The sequence below is a fragment of the Sinocyclocheilus rhinocerous genome, unplaced genomic scaffold, assembly GCF_001515625.1.
Source record: "Sinocyclocheilus rhinocerous isolate Xijiao unplaced genomic scaffold, SAMN03320098_v1.1 scaffold481, whole genome shotgun sequence".
NCBI lineage: Eukaryota > Metazoa > Chordata > Actinopteri > Cypriniformes > Cyprinidae > Sinocyclocheilus > Sinocyclocheilus rhinocerous.
Genome location: NW_015657695.1, coordinates 874,608 through 896,147, shown reverse-complemented (window position 1 = coordinate 896,147; position 21,540 = coordinate 874,608). Strand labels below are relative to the sequence as shown.

The following is a 21,540-nucleotide window of genomic DNA, read 5'->3' as shown; positions in this document are numbered from 1 at the left end:
CACACACTCACACGATGCGCAAAACTCCGCATTTGAACAGTCAATAGCAAATGCTTAAGCTAATAACAAAACAGTAGCTGATTCAGAAGCGCCTGATTGTCATAGCAAAGTCAGAATTACCTCCTCTCCTAGGTTCACGAAACGGTCGTCTATAAAATGCATTGCTGTTCTGTTGTAAGTGATCTTAAAGATTCCTAAATGCATCTACTTTCGGAAGGTGAAATAAAGTGCTTTTGCTTTCGCCTAGAAACACACAGCGTCTCCTTGACATGGCTGCTTCAACACTAACTGCGGTTAGTGAAACCACGCTTTCTTTCTTTGCGTGAACATTTGGGCGGCGTTATGCAAATCTTCCCAGATAGTGAGGTAGACATGTGGGGGCGTGTTAGAATGAGCCGTTTTAGGGGGGCGTGGCAGAGTCTTAACTTTGATAAAGAATATCTCTTTGGTTTTGAGACTTTAGTCTTTGCAACTTCAGGGATCTTATCTATGCACAATCAGCTTGTAACACTCCAAAGAGAAAGGAAAACTTGAAATCGCATCATATGACCCCTTTAAATCGGTTGAGATTTTGAAACATCCATAACCATAGTTCCATTAATACGTGAAGAATGTTTATTAAGAGTTAGTTAAGTGTTTTATTAGCGATATTCCCACTAATAAACCCGGACAATGCAGAGGGATGTAAATAATTGTGAATAAATAAACATTTATGTGACCCTGTGTTATGTTGGTTTTGTAGTGTTACCGTTGTGGTGAAGAGTAGAGCCTGTGGTTAGGTTGAGGATGGACAGCAAAAATTAAAGATCTTTTATACTGCATGTTGTTTGACTATTTACATGCAAGTATTGTAAGTCTTTTTGATAACTACATTAGTATGTACCGTTGCTGTCTAGCACTAAACTATAAAGATTTGAGTGAATGTGCTGTTAATGGAAGCAAGTTATATATAATTATCGTTGTGATGAGTGGGGTGGGATCATGGAAGGGAGGCTTGGCTTGGCTCCCATGGCTCTTAGCCCCACCCCACTTGTCATAAAAATTTTAAACTCTACTAACTTAAAAAAATTTAGTTCGTTTACTCAAATATTTTGAGACAATAAGTTTCCACAAATGTTTTGAGTATTCTTAACTTATCAGGTTTTACAGTGTGGCTTTGTGGTCCAGGGGCACATATATGTAAGTCAGCTAAATATGTCATTGCTGAATTATATTTATTATTTGTCTATTGTAGCCTACTTAGTTCAACACTGAAAATGACAAAGTTTACATCTGCGGGTGTTTACTGGGTGTGTTCATGATGATGTTTCAGGAAGATAACTTGCAAAACCAGTTTGGTGAAGTCGAAACGTATGTTGAACACATAACTGACATCTTATCTCTCTTTATGTAGTCAAATAAAAATAGACTTAAGACGGAGATAATAGGTGCACAGTAGTTTCTGGAAAGAATTGTAAAATTAGCCTAATATTGATTGGGTTTAAAGTGGTTTATGTCCTTTGTTTATTTATTACAGTAGACTTGCTTATGAGCACCTGCATTATTCAAATATTAAAAAAGCAATTTCTAATCATCTAAATTTCACTTGATTTACACGATATGCAAAAATTATTCTGAAAGTCATGGAGAGAGTTGTCCAAGGCCATAGACTAAAACATTAATAATAACATTTCATATCAAAGAAAGCATGCACTCTATCAAACTGAATATATTCACAACATTACTTGATTCTTTACAGTAAATTAGCGCCTAAAAAGGTAACAATAATATAAAGCAGAATATTTACTAATTTCAATATGAAGCCTATAAGGAAGTGGAAAGAGACAATAGTTACAGGAACTTATGCAGATAATGACTGATTGGTGCACATTTTTGCCTGCTGATAAGAACAATTTTTAACGCAATTACATGTATTTAAATTACAGATACTACTTAATAGTCTTTTTAAAGTTCAAATGTAAGCTTCATTTAATTCATATTTAATGAAGTCATGTTTAGAGATGCAGCTGTACAATGTAACATGATGCAATAAACTGTCCTAATGTTTTATGTGAAAGAACAATACATTTATTACAAAACAAATATAAACATATAAGAACATTTCTTTGCGGTATGTTTTGAAAAACAACTTTTCTAAGTATTTTGAGCCCCTTTTCTGAAACATGATCATTTTTGTCTGATAACGCCCACAGAAGCTGATTCAGTTGTATTCAGTGGAGCATGATTGGTCAGAGCAGAGCCAATGCTTGAGGCTGTATGGGTGAGAGTCACGTGACTGAATTACTCAGCTTTCCGTTGCATGTGCTCAGTCTCAGTCACGTTGAGAGCAATGCGCCAGGAAAGTCTGTGAACGCCCACTCTAACAGCCATACCAGCTTTCCGAAAGAGCTCTAGCTTCAGCACACTGTATTAGTGCAGTGATAAACAACTCAAGATCTAAACAGAGGAAAACAAATACATTCACAACAAATGAATGTTCTTCTGTAGATTATAGCTTAACTGGTACTTTCTGTAAAGTGTTTTCACCAGTGCTCTGTCAACACAAATGTCCTGAAACAATTGCATGCATTGATTCTATTATTAATAAAGAGAAGTGTCAAGATAACATATCACAGGCATTCTACATTAATGGGCAACCTTGAAAACAACACATCTCAAAGTGCTTCTCAATACAATGATGTATTCAAGTCAATATGATGTATTTAACAATATGTTTAATTACAATAAAACTGCTCTGAAGACTGTATATTAGAAAAATAAAGAAGTATATTTGAAAAATAAAAATCAAATGAACATTGCTGAGTACAAATATTTTTACATGATTAATTCGGAATATTTTGTCATTTAATAATATTTCATGTATTTTACAATAACTTTTGCCTTATTCTTCTATTAGTTTATGAATGCGTACATCTGAGACCTGCAATTTTTCTTCATGTTTTTCACAAATAAACCTCCATTGTGACTGAAGCAGTCAACAGACCCAACATCATGTCTTTTGCAACAATTTAATTATACTCCCTACTTATGCAGAACTGTTTGTTGCCATACTACAGATGTTCAGGTCAGTAAGTAGGTTTACTGCTTATTACTTATAGCGTTTTTGTAGCCATATATTATTCTAGGAGAAAACTACATCCAGGGGGCCTTTTATCCTAGGGGCCCCATTGTACACTATCATAGTAAACAGCATGTTTAAGGGGCCAGGCTGTAGAAAATAGACTATTTTTGTTTTGTATAATGAATAGTAAAATAGCACATACGTGTGTGTGTGTGTGTGTGTGTGTGTGTGTGTGTTGTTCAGTTATATCCCACATTATGGGGACAAAATGTCCCCACAAAGATGGCAATATCCAAAATTCTTGTTCTTGGGGGGGGACATTTTTTGGTCCCCATGAGGAAACAAGCTTATAAATGATACAGAATTAATTTTTTTGAAAATCTTAAAATGCCAGCAGCTGTTGTGAGGGTAGGGTTAGGGTAAGGGGATAGAACATACAGTTTGTACAGTATAAAAAACCCAATAGGACTATGAATTGTCCCCATAAAACATGGAAACCCAACGTGTGTGCGTCTGTGTCTGTGTATATATTTGCTTTTACTTTTGTTTGTTTACCAAAACAATGTGGTAGGCCTACTTAATCTTTGTTGAAACATTGTCTTATTTATCTTCTTAGGTCATCTAAACATCCTGTATCTTTTTCATAACTAATCGTGAATTCATGGTAAAAACAATGACATCTAAAAAGTAAACGAAACACAGGACAGAAAATAGCTTAGAAAGAAAGAGACTGAACACAGAGCGTATGCCTACAAAATGATTAGGTCAACACTGACATCTAGTGGTCAATTATAGAATGGACGTAAATGTATTATTTCACCTCTAATCTGTGAATAGTTGAATGAAAAATCGAAAGAAAACAGATTTTTAAGATTCTATATCCCAGATTGCCTTACTGAATACCTTTCCATTGTCCTGGCGCAAATATGGATGTTGCGTATATACAAACACGATCACATACAAATAATATATATATATATATATATACATTCTAAAGATGACATGACTGATTTGTACATTTTAACAAAAACATAATTTACAACCCACGTCCAAACGTTGTGATATATTGTATCTTGTCATAATCCCCGGAATAAATCAATAGGTTTATCGTTTCCTCACGGATGTATTTCACCGTGACACTTCAGGTGCCGCATAGAGCTGCTGTCTGTGGCTGGATCATACGCTACTGTAAGTATTTTGCTCTCAATACAGTCTGTTTTAAAAGAATGACAGCTAATGGCATCTTCTAGTTAAGCTCTGTCAATGTGTTTGTCCTTCACACTTTATTTCTTCAGATATGTAACACAAATCATCCCGTGGTCTCAGACTCTTTAGTTTATTTTGCTAAGAAACACCTTTTCAAAATGTTTAGTGATGAACGACAGATCCAAATTACTCCTAATAACACTAACGTGTTATGTTAATGTTATATTTAGAGCATACAGTTAAGCTAGGTGCTATGTTAATTTAGAGTATTATCCATTTCACGTAGTCAAATGTGATTTCAGCAGAGCTGGGTAGATTACTTACAAATTGTAACTCGTTACTGATTCCAAACACTTTCTGTATATAAGCGGTAGGCTTTTAAATTTTTTTTTAGAAAGGAACATTTAAAAGATGAAAAAGAGGAGTTAGGGAGAATCAGTAAATTATGAATAAATGTTTGCTATTGTGTAAATAATCATGTAATCCATAAAAAGTAACTGTAGTCTGATTACGAGTATTTTGAAATGTCATTTAATCTAATTACAAGTACTTAATTTTTGGAATCTGATTAGGTAATCCAGATTACATGTAATCAGTTACTACCCAGCTCTGGATTTCATCCTGTGCAGGCAGCATGGCGAAACCCCGTGGGTTCGAGTTTTGGAGGAGCACTCTGAAGGGTGCGCGCTATGTGGTGGCGCCCATGGTGGAGCAGAGCGAGCTGGCCTGGAGGCTCCTGAGCCGCAGACACGGCGCAGAGCTCTGCTACACTCCCATGCTGCACGCACAGGTGTTCGTCAGGGATGCCAACTACCGCCGAGAGAACCTGTACAACGAGGTAAACCAGGAGGACCGACCCCTCATCACACAGGTGGGCTCCATCTTGTTTGGCATCAGTAAGCCCCTTGAGGTGACAGAGAGGACAATGTTCATATGGAGTGTGAGTTATTCACTGCTGTCTCCTTACAGTTCTGTGCCAATGATCCTGAGGTGTTTATCCAGGCTGCTCTACTTACCCAGGATTACTGTGATGCCATCGATCTGAATTTGGGTTGCCCTCAGATGATTGCGAAAAGAGGTACCAAAACTCAGCTGACACTTCGTTTCTGTTGTATGTGAGAGATAAACCACCATTCATAAGATTTTTTTCCGGCAAGGATGCAGTAAATTAATCAAAAGTGAGAGTAAAAACAGTAATGACAATGTTGCAAAAGATTTCGGTTTTATTTCCGTTCATTGAAGAATCCTGAAAAAAAAGCATTACTATTCCAACAAATATATTACCAGCACAAGTGATTTCAACGTTGATAATTAGAAATTTTTCTTAAGCATCAAATAAGCATGTTAAAATGATTTCTGAAGGATCATGTGACATTGAAGACTGGAGTAATGATGCTGAAATTCAGCTTTGCCATCAGAGGAATAAATTGTTTAAAATGTATAAGAATATCAAAATATATTGCAATTATTTTAAATTGTAATAATATTTAACAGTATCCCAGGTGAAAAAAAAGTACACTTCCATAATGTACTTGGAGTGCTCTATTAATTTTGTACTTAATATACAAACAATTACTACCTCTTAAGATATACTTAAGATCATCTACAGTAAGTGTACTCAACTGTGCTATTTTGGGACACAAAATTAGTGCGCAAAAATAGAGCACTTTAAGTATATTATGGACGTGCACGTTTTTCACCTGGGATTACTGTTTTAACTGTATTTTTGATCTAATAAACACACCCTTAGTGAGCATAAGAGACTTCTTTTAAAAATATTTGAAGAAATCGTACTGACCCCAAAACTTTGAGCAGTAGTGTTTTAACATGAAGTTTGGTTCTAAAAATATTTGCTTCATTTATTCACTTAAATCTAACATTTTTGCAAAATGCGTGTTTCCCCTTATGGCTCATTTATAAATTCTCTCCTAGGCCATTATGGTGTGTTTCTTCAAGACGAGTGGGACCTTCTTGAGAAAATGAGTAAGTTGTCTTATTTTAATAAGCTCAGTGCAGATGTGAACCACGTAGAGAACGTGTCTTATTCAGGTGCTGTCGTTTACAGTTAAGCTGGCCGATGAAAAACTCTCTGTGCCCATTACTTGCAAAATCCGTGTCTTCCCAGAGATTGAGAAAACCGTGAAGTATGCCAAAATGCTGGAAAAGGCTGGATGCCAGGTAAAGTGTTCCCCTTGCTTATCATATAGCAGATACTTTTATCTAAAGTGCACATGGAGCAACCTGGGATTAAGCAGCTTTCTCAGGAGCCCATGTGAGGGAGGGAGTGAGGCTTACGTCCCTCCAACCTGGAACTGATCTGTTTGTTATACCAGCTGTAACCACTACATTACCTCAAATCTCAATCTAATGCGATTCATATATTCTTGAACCAGCTGCTGATGGTTTAGTATCTTTAAAATTTTTTACAGCTCCTCACAGTTCATGGGAGAACTAAAGATCAAAAGGGGGCTTCGACGGGCATTGCAAGTTGGAAGCACATCAAAGCTGTACGGTAAGAGATGCAACACTTGCTTCTGGTGCTGACTGTTCTTAGTGTTTTGTCCTGATGGTGTACCTTTTATTGCATTTGTGCAGGGAGGCTGTAAACATTCCCGTTTTTGCCAATGGAAACATCCAGCACCTGAGTGATGTTCAGCGATGCATGGAGGAGACTGGAGTACAAGGCGTCATGAGTGCAGGTAACGCATACAACGACAAGATTCATAAACATGCTTGTACAGAAAGACTTGCACTCTGATATTTCTTAATGCAGTAATACAAAAATATGAACGCATTGCATTTACAGAAGGGAATCTCCACAATCCTGCCCTGTTTGAAGGCCGTAGTCCACCTGTGTGGGAGATGGCTGAGGAGTACCTGGGGGTTGTGGAGAAACACCCACCCTGCAGTCTGTCTTACGTCCGTGCTCACATCTTCAGACTGTGGCACCACACGTAAGTTCGTTCACATTTGATGCTTGACACTGATATTTCGCTGTTGCTTGAGATTTTAGTCACTTAATGAATTGAGAGAGTTCATTAAATACTATCATTCAAAAGTTTGGGGTTACTATGATTTTAAAGGGGTCATATGATGCGATTTACATCACAAATGCCTCGTTTATAATGGGTTTTTGTCTCGTCGCTCCGGCCTGACAGGGCATCACAATATGTTAAGGGGCGTAACATTTCTGTCACACGCTTGAGGTATTCGGCCAATCACAACGCACTGGATAGCTGGCCAATCACAGCACACCTCGTTTTTTCAGACCGATGAGCTTTGTAAAAATCGATGCGTTTCAGAAAGGCGGGGCATAGAGGAGAAACAATAATGTACAGTATGTGGAAAATAATGTGTTTTTTGAGCCTTAAACCGCATAAACACATTTCATTACACCAAATACACAACATAATGTTCTTTTTAGCAACATCATATGACCCCTTTAAGAAATTAATACTTTTATTCAGCAAGGGCTCATGCAATTGGTTAAAAGTGACAGCAAACATAGTTAAGTTACATTATGCTGTTTTTCTGAACTTTATATTAATCAAGAAATCAAGTTTTCACAGAAATATGAAGCAGTACAACAGTTTTCAACATTGATAATAAGAAGAAATGTTTCTTTCCCTAAGATGTCTGTCAGATGTGACACTGAAGACTGAAGTAATAGCAACTAAAAATTCAGCTTTGACATCAGTGGAAGAAATTACTTTGTGAAATATAGTACAGTGGAAAATATTTCTTTTAAATTGTAATAATATTTTACAATATTACTGTTTTTAATGCAGCCTTGTTGAGCATAAAATACTTTTTTTCAAAAACATTTAAAAATCTTGCCGACCCCAAACAGGAAGGTGATGACTGGTGAATTGTATAATAAGAAGTATGTCTTTTTATTTCAACAGCTTACAGATACATCAAGACCTGAGGGAGGAGCTGGCCAAAGCGAAAAACGTAGCTGGGATTGCCGAGGTCAACAGACAGCTGAAACAACGTTGCCAGGTAAAGGAACTCTGTTGATTACAAATTCATCATAGTCCAACTTTATTCAGACAGAAATATTTATAAAGCTTATGACCGAGTTTGAGAGAGCAGTTGCTTTTTACTGTTACAGGAGGAGATGGCTAAAGATGAATCAGAATGGACTCGGACTGGACTTCCCTTCCCTCACTGGATCTGTCAACCCTACGTCAGACCACCGTGAGGACATGTTTTCTGATTGGGTCTTGTGTGAATATGAAGAAACCATCACAATTATACTATTTCTGTGGTCTCAGCAAAACAGTATAATATCAGTCATAATCTTTGACACTTACTGAATGGGCCAAAGCCAAGGTTCAAAGAAATCTTTTCTGTCCATGATAGACATAAACTAGTTTGAATATAACATTGGAACATGATTGTGAAGCTGGTATATTTTGTAGGCCTAAGGATCCAAACACTGAAAATGGGCAGAGAGCATCAGAAACCAAAGCTGTGAGTGTAAAGAGGGCGCTGGAGGACAGCGATGCACCCAACGACTCGCTCTCCAAGAACAAGCAGGAGAAGAAAGCCCGCAACCCCCACAAGAACTTCTGTCCAGAGCTGAAGCGTAAGGATAAATCTGTTCCCAATATTTCCCAAAGCCCACTGACCTAATGGGGCCTTTAAGTGACATTGATGATGGCACAGTGCACATTACTGTAACCTTCGAAGAATAAAATAGAAAAAAATACTATTTTTATAAATTATATGAAAAAAAAAAAGTTTATTAGACATGCACTACCATTCAGAAGTTTGGGGTCAGTAAGGTTTATTTTATTTTATTCAGTGTCACATGATCCTTCAAAAATCATGCTGATTTGCTGATCAAGAAACATTTCTTATCCATGTTGGGAACAGTTGTGCTGCTTAATATTTTTGTGGAAACTGAAACGTTTTTTTTTTCTGGATACTGGATACTAAAACTGAAATAGAAATAATTTGTAACTCTATAAACGTCTTTACTGTCACTTACACTACACTACAAAAATATTATTTTCTATGAAAAATAATACAGACCCCAAACTTTTAAATGGTAATATATTATCATAAAGATATTGGCTAACATATATTGATTAAGGTCAATAACATTGCCTTTGCATCCTTGTGTTCTGCAGCTAAATACATCAAGTGTGAGCAATGTGGAAACCCTAAAGTAAGATTTTTGATTCTTTTCTTTCATCTGATGATTTTAGTGGTATAATGTACTCATTTTTGAAGTGTTTACAGAACCATTCCGTGTGCTTTTTAAAAATCAACAGGGGAATAAATGTGTGTTCAACTTGTGCCGTGGCTGCTGCAAGAGGAAGGCTTTCAAGGAAGTGGCTGATTGTCCTGGTTAGTATATCAAGCAGCTGTTTCACTGTGTATGAAGCGCACAGTGACTTGATCAGTAACACTCACAAATAGCTTCACAAGTGAACAAGTTAGTTTGGAGATGTTTAGTGATTTAATACTGTAAGGAATGGGGCATTAGAATTCTATTTGCTGAAATATTTGACCATTGTGTAAATATTGAGCCTAATAGGAAGTTGCATTAACTTCTAAGAATGTTTAAATTAAAACACTATTGTTCTGATGTTGTGATGATATAATCTCCTTACCAGCATGTATCTGAATGTAACTTGTAATGTTCTACCACTTCTATAAGACTAACTGTTTGCTCTCTGTTCATTGTTGGGTTACAGGCCATGGATTGAGATTCAAAACCAAGGCTTTAAAACAGTCGAACTCTGATACAGGTGGTGGGCTGACGAATGGGAATCCTAACAGTCAGACAGTTTCCACTGCAGCCCATGATCCTTTGTAAAGCAGTCTGTGTACTGGATATGGACAACAGTGACGTCTGAAAACACATTGAACTGGTTTACCACTTAACATCGCTGCACTGAATTAGAAGTACAAGACTGCATTTGAGGCCAAACCTGGTTTTTCACTGTTGATGTGTGATTTGGATCCATATGACACCAAATGAACTAAACATGCAAAGAACCAGACATGGAAAGATCAGTGCTACTGTTGCTTACACTAGATCATTTGTAGAGTCATTCTTTTCTGTAATGAAGTACCACTTTCTGGACTGCTGTCGGATGAATAGTTCCATAGTCTTAATATTTTAAGATGGTTTAATAGAGTAGTATATTTTGATCATTACTGGGAGCGTGGTATATGAAGCAGCTGCTCTGAATGCACAATCCTGTACTGCTCCCCGCTCACCTAAGATAGAGGTGGACTTTTATTTTGGGACGTTCTGTGGAAATACACCAATACACTGATGGACATCTTCACTCAAACATTATTTGAACTGTATTTTTACTATATTTATTGTCTACCAAAATGAAAGATTGGGCATAGTTATATGTTGCAACCAGAGTCAAACATCTTTGACTTTTAATGCATTTTTACGTTTTTTTTTGGAACATGTATATAAATTCATTTTTAATCCGAGACCTCTACTTACTTTCCTGTGCGGTTATGATCATGTGACTGTTTCACACACACATACTGACATTTATTTTAGAGATGAGGACAGTAACACTACAAAGATTCCTGACCCAGTAAATTATTTGTTTTTTTTAAGATGTTGTCAGATTCAGATGCCTTACCCTACAATTGCTATTATTGTACTGCATTTATCTTCATTCTTTTAGTGTTTCAAAAAAGTATGCCGTTTTCATACAACTTTGGTTCAACATAATGATATTTTCTTTTCATTATAGGCCAATGTTATTTTTTCACACAGTACTTTAAAGCACCAGGACTCAACTCAGTGCCTTATTCTTAAGATGTAAATGTGTGTACAGATCTGTGGCTATTCTGTGTGAATGTTTTTTTTCTCATCAGTTCCTTGGGCTTAGTATTGTTCAAACATTTTGGAAATTTTGCTCAAATACATTTTTAAGTGTTAAAAGTTGCCTTTCTCCTTTTCTAAAAATATGACCAAAAACTGAATCGTTTTTAAACGTTTCTAGGTATCGTTTATTCAAGGCCATAAAAGCAAATAAAATCTACCTTTGTTGAAGGTCACCAACCAGCTGATGATGATTCACTGGAGTAACAATCTTACTTAAACAGCAGAACACAATACAACAGAGAAATAACTAAATGTTATTAAACAGAGATGATGCTGCAATTGTTGAAAGTCTTCAAATCAAACTGCATTTCCGACAGAAACACATGGAGAAAGAACCTTTCCAGGTTGAAGCATCTTTTTGAATGTATGTTTATTTTAAAAGCATGTTTCGTGATGAGGTTTCTCAATGTGTAATCAAGGTTTGTCACAAGATACAGAGGAAAGTGCATCCTTTACAAAGAACAACAGGCCAGTACAGCTTAAGCGCCGCATTTCTCTTTTTATCTTTTTTTCCTTTTCATTTGAGCAACAGGGTGTGCTTGTCTTTAATACAGACAACAGATATCTTCTTCCCAACTTAAATAAAGTCTTTAGATTGTGATTTTTCTCTCTTCAGCAGGGAAATAACTGATTTCTAAACGGGGGGCCTAGGATGCGGCAGTGGCCCCGTGTACTTTCCTAGGAGAGGCATCTGGTCGAGCCTTCACATGTTGGTGCTCATTCGTGTTTGGCTGTTGGCAGGTGTGAGCTCCCCTTGACTGCCTTCTCTTGGAGGGGACTGTGAAAGGAATGAAAGGGATCAGTGAGAAGCATCATGTAGAGCGGGAAAAACAGATTGAGAGGGAAACGCATGCTGGTGTTGGTGAAGAATGACAGAGATGAAGACTAGGGGTATTCTTATAGCTCTTTCTCGGAGCTTATAGTTTTTCCACACATATTAAAGGGTTGATTTAATACAAAATTCCCGGTTCAATACAAATTAAAGGGTTAGTTCACCTAAAAATGAAAATTCTGTCATTAATTACTCACTCTCGTGTTGTTCGAAACCCGTAAGACCTTCGTTCATCTTCGGAACACAATTTAACATATTTTTGATGAAATATGATGGGGTTCTCTGAACGTCCCATAGACAGCAAGGTAACTACCACGTTCAAGGTCTAGAAAAGTACCAAGATGATCGACAAAGTAGTCCGTGTGACATCAGTGGTTCAACTGTAAAGTTACGACAGTATCATGACGCTTGCGTGTGGCGGCGCTGACCCAGAACCGACGTAATGATGTCATCACGCCGGATCTGGGTCAGCGCCAGCGCCACCACACTCGCGTCATGATACTGTCGTAACTTTACAGATAAACGAAGGTCTTACGGGTTTCGAACAACACGAGGGTGAGTAATTAATGACAGAATTTTCACTTTTGGGTGAACTAACCCTTTAAGCTCAATCGACAGCATTTGTGGCATTATGTTGATTAAAAAAAAGACTATATAAAGAAAAATAATGCAAAATTTGAGGTTCTGGAGAGGCACTTACAATGGAAGCCAATCCATAGCTTATTTTTTGAAGCACTGACATTAATTCTTAAATAAAAATTTGTTTATTATTTTAGCTATAACGTCGTTCTATTGATTTATATAGTCATTTTAGGGTTTAAGCTATGCTGTCTTTGCAACAATTGTAAAATTGTATATACACTATCATTCAAAAGTTTAGAGTGAGTAAGTATTTTAATGTTTTAAAAGAAGTCACTCATGCTCATCAAGGCTGCATTTATTTGATCAGAAATACAGTAAAAATAGTAATATTGTCAAATATTATTACAACTTAACTGTTTCAAATGTTAACATTTATTTATATTTTAATGCCATATCAGCAACAATGGTTATATTCATGGCAACATTAACAGTATCATTTCAGTACATAATTTACAATAAATTTTTAATATACTTTATTTAATAATTTATTCCTCTACTGTCAAAGCTGTATTTTCATCATCATTACTCCAGTCTTCAGTGTCACATGATCCTTCAGAAATCATTCTAATATACTGATTTGATGCTCAAGAAACATTTCTAATTATTATCAATGTTGAACACAGTTGTGACGCTTTATATTTAAGTGGAAACATTGATACATTTTTTCAGGATTCTCTGGTGGATAAAAAGTTCAAAAGAACAGCATATTCTTACTGATCCCAACTTTTTTTTTGAACAAACGTAATTTCACAGACACATATTGTCTACTTCTTTTGGTTATACTGCTAAAACAGCAAGTACTTTAACATTTTTGGATTGGCCTCGTTCATTTCTACTGCAAGTGCCTCACTGTGACCCAGATTTCTTTACTTTTTTTCAAAGAAAATGAGAGACAAGTGCTGTCAATTGAGATTAGCCTAAAATGAACCGAGAATATCAATTTAACATTCACTTAGTACAACAAAACTTTGCTTATAAGTGCAGTAATACAGCTGAGGCAACTTTATATGAGTCACATCAATGTGAAGAAAACAGCTTCATCTTACAGCATCACAATGTTAATGACGCATCCTCAGATGTGTTACTGCTTTAATAAATGCAGTGCTTTGACAGTGACTCAGAAATACAGAGACACTCATGCTGAGGGGAAGGAGATGGTCAGGTGATGGTGAGGTGAAGAGCAGAGCAGAGCGAGGACACGTTACCCTGGGGACCCTGTTACCTTGACGTGTATCTGATTACGAAGCACAGCTGCCCGCAGGATCATGGCTTTCGCTCGTCTCTGGAACTCTTTGCCCATCTGTAGAGACTTCTCAAAGGTTGTGCTTCTCTGATCCACGTCCCTGGCATACAGGATCTACAAACACAGTTTTCAATTAGCAGGTGAACCTCAGGTTTTAATGCAAAATCTTCACCAAAGCCTGTTTCTAGAACAGTCCCTTGTTTTAGTCAAAAAGGCAATATGGCATGTTTTATTCAAGGTAAGGTGCTTAATGACAAAGCAAGAGAAAAGTGGATTATAAATATAATTCAGTCAATGCTGAAAGGTATTGACAGAAAAATCAGCCAAAATATTTTAGCTTAGCAACAAGAAAAGGGAACAATGTTCCAGAAAAAGAAGTGCCAGGGTGACAAATGAGAGAGTGCAGCCCTGCCTTGCTGTGGGAGTCGATACGAGCATTGATCAGGCCCTCCAAGATCAGCTGGGTCAATTCATCCTCCAGAGCTGCCACTGTGGTATTAAAGGCCACGGCCATTTTGTTCATGTCTGCTGACACATATGGGCTAAAGTACTGCCCGTGGCAAATACAAGACAAAGTTAATCAATTGGTCATGTAAGTGCAACTATGTTAATACTTTAGGAGTCGATATTATCTTATGGCCTTTACACTTTTAACTTTAACTCACATTCAGCATTCCATATCAATATAATTATGTCAAGCAGGGCTCAAAAACAGGGATGACCTGATGTTCACTGATCATGTGCATGTGTCAATATGGCTTTTTGAGAACATATTGAACACTGCTGTTGTGAATTCTACTGATTTAAAGGGATAGTTCACCCAAAAATGAAGATTCTGTCATCATTTACTCATCCAGTTATCATTTTTGGACTAACTATTCCATTAAAGGAATCAGATTAAGAAGAAGTCAAAGTTCGGCAACTAAATAAAATTCATAGACCAAAACCACATATCCTTTTACATACCTGTATGAGGGCTCTGTTCCTGATTTGTGTGTACAGTGTTCTTACATGAGGGGCCAGATACAAGTCTAGGAGGAGATTATCCTATAATACATAAAATAAAACACTTATGAATCATAACATCCCAACAAAAATGACAACAGAAAGAATCAGTGTCTGAAACTTTGCTAAATCAAAACCTAGCAACTCGGCACACATCAATAAACTCACCTTCATTTCATCCAGCATTTTCAGACAAGATGCATACTTTGACTCGTAAAACTTGAAGATAATATCACGGACTTGTGGTTCCAACTCTAAAAATAATTTAAAGGAGCTAAAAAACAAAGGGCGAGTAAAATTAAATCAATGAGGTTTTGTCCACATGTAACCAGTAACAATCTACCTCTTGTGTTAATTAGAACACCTAGTTTGAAGGTGCAAAAGGTTCACCTGCTTGAGATGACATTTCGCTGCAGTTCCTGTCTGTCAAATGTAGCCAGGGCACACAGCCCCCCGTACACTGCTACATTACTGGGGGAAAGTAGCTAGAGAGCAAACAGAGCATCTCATTACACACTGTATCTTATTTATCTTCAACGGTGTTATTAGAACTATCTGGTGTGGCATTAGAACAAAGCTGAAAATGACACCAACCTCAGGGAAGTCGCAGTGGTCAAAGGAGGCTTGCAGGAAGCACTTGGCAGCCGGTTTATACTTTCTTGAGGCAAGTTCTGCCAATCCTATTGTATTGTAAAATCAAATCAAAAGAAAGGTCAAAACCATTTTTACATGACTTACTGTACAAATCTCAGGAGTTGACTAAAAATGTGACTACAATAATAATACAAATTAATAATACATACATACACATACACACAGTATCTCACAGAAGTGAGTACACCCCTCACATTTTTGTAAATATTTTATTATATCTTTTCATGTGACAACACTGAAGAAATGACACTGGCTGTGTTGAGTTATTTTCAGGGAACAGCAAATTTACACTGTTATACAAGCTGTACACTCACTACTTGACATTGTAGCAAAGTGTCATTTCTTCAGTGTTGTCACATGAAAAGATATAATAAAATATTTACAAAAATGTGAGGGGTGTACTCACTTCTGCGAGATACTGTATATATATATATATATTTTTTTATATATATAAATTGTTAATACATTGAGTATGTATACACATTGTTAAAAACAGACTAAAATAATGATTCAGCATGTGTCTACATTTCAAAGATAAATAAACTTCACATACTTGAAATACAAATAAAGTACTTGCCTGCAGCACATTTCAGTTTGGTTAGAACAGCTTGGTTTTGACTATCTCTCTCTCCTCGTTGCTAGATTGCAGAGATACACAAAAATTATAATTGTAGATTCATTCTCTTTTGAAATTTCTCAGCTTAGTAAACCAGAATGAAAGGTTGCTCCTACCTCTGCTATCTCTGGAGTGGATTCAGCCTTGCTGACATAGCTAAGTACATGGGACCAGTTTTGGAGGTAAACGCTAACCTATAAAATATTAAGGTTGTTTGGATCAGTTGTTAGAGACTGCTTGAATTTTTAAGCTATCCGCACCAAAAAGATTCAAAACCGTAAAACTGAAAATTCTGCTATATGCAGGCTGAATTTTGAGATTTTATGCTTGAAATTAAGCTTTAAGCAATAATAAAAAATTTAAAAAAAAACTGTATGCTCTTTCATGAATATTGTATCATCATTAAACACATCAGTTGATGGTCAGGGAAGACAACAAGCCCATACCTTGATTACATTAAGACACATGTTGATGACATGCTTGGCGCTAGTGCAGTAGTCTCTGGCTCGGGAGTAGCATTTCAGGGCATTGCTGAGGTCACCACAGTCAAGATAGTGATCTCCAAGGTCATCATGACCCCTCCTGAACACATGCAGATGTAAAAAAAAATTTTTTAAAAAATTAAAAACAGGCACAGCATCACAGACAATAAAAAATGACAGACATTCAGTCTGGCCTTACCTTATGCTTTCTTTGATGGAGTTTCCCTTGTAGTTCTTAAGGTCGGTGTCCAGCTTCTCCAGTTTGAGCAGGGCTTTTTTCCTGGTGGATTCTGCCCAGGCTGTGTCGAGAGGAGGGGGTTCAACTGCCCCCTCCGGTACCGCATCTGGGACACCTTGCACATCCCTGTGTTGACAAACATTTTAAGAACAAACTTATTCAAAGTCATGCATGTAATATTTCCATGAGGAAACCATGTTTGGTTGTAGAAAAGAAATGAACTTGAATTGCCTTGTGGCTTCAGTGAGTTTGCGATGGATTTCTTCGTAGACATCAACATTAAAGGTTCTTTGGACAAAGGACAGGGCCATCTTCAGTGCTTCCACTCGTAGCTGGGGGCAGTGGTCTGCAATAAACTGCAGCCTCTCGATCCTCATCAGCCCACTGTAACTGGAGGCATACTGCTCTAGATCCTGTGCAAAAATAAAGTCAGCTCTCAGTTCATCAAAGTCCCAAAAAATGTTGTGACTCGCATTATATCAGCGCTATATTGATGGCCAAACAATATGACATATGCTCATTTCCCCAATTTTTTAAACTTAAATTAAATGAGCATTAGATAATGGCAATGTTGTTACTGTTTAAACAAAAACTATTACAATAGTTTTGTTAATTGTAATAAAGCTGAAATAACGTATAAATTTAAGATGAAAAACAACAGCAAAAAACTAAACATAGATATGTTGCCTTGGAAGCTAAATACAAGTACTATAAATTACTAAAACTTTAATAAAAATAAATTAAAGCTAAATGGAAATATTAAAAATTAAAACTAATAAAAATTACAAAAGCACATAACAAAATCACTCAAACTTAAACTAACATTAAAATTAAATGTGAAACTATAAAAAACTACAAATTTAAAATATTAATAAATGCTATAACAATATATAAACAATATTAAAATAACACTGAGGTAAATACAAATGACATTAATAATTAAATGTCAAATGCATCTTTAGCAAATCTCAAAATGAAAATCTTTTGTACTTTAAATTATAATGCTGTGTGATCCCTAAAATCCCCATGTAACATTTAAAACGGTATGTTTTTTATTTTTAATATCAAATTATTACAATATATAATTTTAATATCAGCCATTTACTGGTTATTAGACGGAATCTCTACCAAAAAAAGTACAACTTTTTCTGTGATTCTGAAAATGATCAAAACAACAAGAGAATTTAGATGCTGCATGATATTTTGTTAAAAATAATTAAAAAATAAGAAGTTAATGATTTATAATAGCGAACAGCTTAAGGAAGCGAGTACACAAGTGTATACAATGATACATACCAATGTCGGGTTTTCCACAACATAGTTGGTGTCAGGCGCATTCTGCTGGTCTTCCTGAGGGTCAGCATCTATCTGCATGGGCTCTACAGACCCCTGTTAATACAGGAAACACCATGTTTAACACTCTGCACTGGAGGAATGTATTCAAGTGTAGGTGAACAAAATCAGACATCGAAGAACCAATATCCTTACCACCAAACAAATCTTGTGTGGAAAGAAAAACATAATACCACAACACTGAGTGACAGCTCCAAGGCTTTCAGATGGCTTCACATCCTATCTGCCTTCATTGTGTGGTTACCTCCAGTGAGTATGATGAGGAGCTTGAGCTGTACACACTGAATCCGGTAGTAAAAATCCATGAACAGATCAGACACGCTGCTTTGACCGTTGAAGTTCAGCTCTACCCATGAGGACGAGGCTGATCTGACTGGCAAATTCAAGCTTGCCCTGAGCCTGCCCTGAACCTGCCCTTCAGCATCCTGCTGACCTGACTGAAAATACTCCTGCAAGAAGGCGGATGCTTATAAAATCACACTGGGGTGGCAGCAGCACCGAGACAAAAACAAGTCAAAGTTGCTGAAATGAACACATAAATATAAACCAAACAAATTGAAGAATGTTTCAACTTCAGAAGTGAGGGTTTAACGATATTCATTAGATGAAAAAAGTGGCAGCAACAAGTACACACTGGCTTCTCACATGCAACATTTTGACACAGATTCATAACCACAAAAGACAATGGGAGGGACACATCCCCACCAAATTTCATCTTACTAGTCAAACATTTTGTTTTTTCAATAACAGATTGTTTAAAACAGCATTTGTCCACCCATCTTGAATAAACGGTTACATCGTTAACCACACAAACTTTCCAACACCCAATATTTTTTAAGATTACATAACACTGCATTAAATGACCTGGGCTGTCATTCTTGATTAACTACATTATAATGCACACGCTCATAAATGACAGTCTAATATAACTGAATCTAACTACGGTTTCTAAAATTGAAATACTGCTCAATAAAATATGAGCAGCTCCACAGTGTTTAATCATTTTGGTCAAGAAAACTAGATCAGGCTTAAATTGAAATATTCAGTGCTCTATATTAACCTCTGCAAGCAAATGATAGAGGCTGTGCCTCAAAACCTAGTGTGCAACCTACCTAGACAGTATTTTAGAGCCTCATATGAAGTTGTAGAGCACTTAAACGAAGCATAAAACGCGTTCTAGCCAGGCAAAATGTACTATGCTTTGAAACACAGCCTGAATTTCAAGCACACTGGCTAAATGATACAAAATAGACAGCTTGCTAACGAGATAGCTTGCTAAACACACTTAGCCGGCTAAAGAAACTTTATACCCAAGTGTTTCACAAGCGACCCAGAGAAAACCTACTGGACCACTTTGGGTGTAAACCAAAACAGCTCTATTGGATGTATTCACTGTCGAAACTGCATTGGTCTCGCTCCTCGGGCGGATAGAGGCGCGCTGTCGCTAAACTTGTCGCGTCCTGAGGGCCTCTCTGACTTACGAGCTCATGCTAGACGAGCTAACAGCTCTCAACGGCTGCGATAGGGGAGGAATTGACACTGTAAACAGAGGCACTTCAACTCGGTGCGCTTCTTCTAGCTACTCTCGTGTTGTGGAAGACGACGGAAAAGCATTTAAAGGCGCTAATTTACCTGAAAGTTAAAGACCTGCACGGGTAGTGGCATCTCCTCCTCCTCTGCAGAAACAGAGCACACAAACACATCCGGGGCATGAGAGTGCGCGTGGTGGACGTCACTACCTTCACACCCCGCGAGTCACTGCACTCTCATGTGGGTGGCATATTTTGAAGGCTCAAGGCCATAAAATAATAACAAAAACACATTTACAGTGCACATTCTTACATGAGTGGCTGATTTTATATTGAGGCAGCGTCTGGTACACGTCTGTTAAAATGATGTAAATGCTGTCGAGCATCTTTATTGCTTGGGTTTCTGACTTTGTCTTAAATATACTTAATACCATACTTAATAATTATGTCTGAAAATATTTGCTAAATAGTTCTATTTATCATATTTTCTCATATTTATTTTATGTTTTTGTAAAGTCAAGTTTCTCGATATAATACTATAATGACCACTTTACTATTTAAAATGCTTAAAATATTTACTATTTTTGATAGTGATTAGATTTTTAGTGAACTGTATTAAAACCAATTTGGGTCAGTTTGAACTGCAAACATAATAGTTACTAATTATACTAATAGTATATGGAACCAACAACAATAAAATCTCGTTTCTGTATTTTAATTTATAGATAATAAGAGTGAGATTTCAATAATATATATATATTTTTTTACCACTGAACTAGGTAATGTCCCTAGTTTCCATGTCAGAAATCTGGTCACCTTAGTTTGGGTGTTGGTTACGTCTAGTTATGTAAGGGATATTGTACACTGAAGAGTTTATTTTGAGATAATGACCCATTGGCTGTACAGTATCCAGATGTTTCTTAGCAAATGAATAAAGGACCACACAACAGCCACAACCACACCTTCACAATGATGTCTCACTCGTACTGATTTATTTTTTTTGGCAAGAACTGAAACTGCGACTGAGATTATGTACTGTATGTGCCAGTGATTTAATTTTCTGTCATTAGTTCAATAAAAACAAAAATGCCTAATGTTAATGCATACTAACAAAACATAAATGCTCAAATGGCACACATACACACATTTTTTAAACTCATTAAAATTGAAATATTAATCATTAAAAGGTAAAAGATCATTTCAAAGAATCATCTGAACACTTACAACTGTTAAAACATTTTGTTAGCCCAGCACAAAAATCAGTAATGGCACACTTCATCGTGTTTGAAACATATCAAAATATACAGGAAAATATTTAGCAAAAAAATAAATAAATAATAAAGACTTTTAAACTAGATGTACAATCTACACAAAATTGTTTTCATTGTAAGTTGCAGTATGTAGTCCATTAAACATTACAGACAATTGTGATTACAGCTTATTTTATATAGTATTATTTCTGTTTATAGTATCTAATAATAGTACTTTATAGGCTAACAAATATTTCAGTGTGTAATATTTCTGTCATTGTTTAACAAATTATCACATACAGTAGTCACATTAAAACACAGGTACTGTATGAAATGTTTAACAGGCAATAAAAGCTGAAAGTAAAATACTTAAAAATGCATCTACCGTCACCCCTCAAGTGAGAGCATTAACTATGGCCACTTTAACAGGCAATAAAAGCTGAAAGTAAAATACTTAAAAATGCATTTACCGTCACCCCTCAAGTGAGAGCATTAACTATGGCCACACATTTAAGTCGCAAAATATCTATGTACATAATCTTCTGACACATTCAC

At 36.4% G+C, this 21,540-nt stretch overlaps 2 protein-coding genes across 2 annotated transcripts; one reads left to right on the top strand and one right to left on the bottom strand.

Moving 5' to 3' along the window:
* The first annotated feature begins 4,203 nt into the window (after positions 1–4,203).
* dus1l (dihydrouridine synthase 1-like (S. cerevisiae)) lies at positions 4,204–11,237 on the top strand. Its single transcript, XM_016529564.1, has 14 exons — positions 4,204–4,249; positions 4,897–5,138; positions 5,237–5,345; positions 6,200–6,250; positions 6,333–6,445; positions 6,697–6,779; positions 6,863–6,966; positions 7,074–7,221; positions 8,173–8,269; positions 8,382–8,467; positions 8,692–8,858; positions 9,406–9,443; positions 9,550–9,625; positions 9,976–11,237. The coding sequence occupies exons 2-14, from the start codon at positions 4,902–4,904 to the stop codon at positions 10,095–10,097; spliced, it is 1,431 nt and encodes a 476-aa protein (XP_016385050.1). The 5' UTR covers positions 4,204–4,249; positions 4,897–4,901; the 3' UTR covers positions 10,098–11,237.
* Positions 11,238–11,275: 38 nt separating this feature from the next.
* Positions 11,276–19,970, bottom strand: LOC107721507 (COP9 signalosome complex subunit 1). The gene is made up of 14 exons (XM_016529563.1): positions 19,839–19,970; positions 18,150–18,242; positions 17,085–17,266; positions 16,815–16,979; positions 16,580–16,715; positions 16,250–16,327; positions 16,095–16,155; positions 15,458–15,543; positions 15,254–15,348; positions 15,032–15,137; positions 14,825–14,905; positions 14,271–14,408; positions 13,838–13,972; positions 11,276–11,919 (listed from the first exon to the last, which is right to left on the bottom strand). Exons 1-14 carry the CDS (start codon positions 19,869–19,871, stop codon positions 11,845–11,847), a joined length of 1,464 nt encoding a protein of 487 aa, XP_016385049.1. The 5' UTR covers positions 19,872–19,970; the 3' UTR covers positions 11,276–11,844.
* Positions 19,971–21,540: the final 1,570 nt, after the last annotated feature.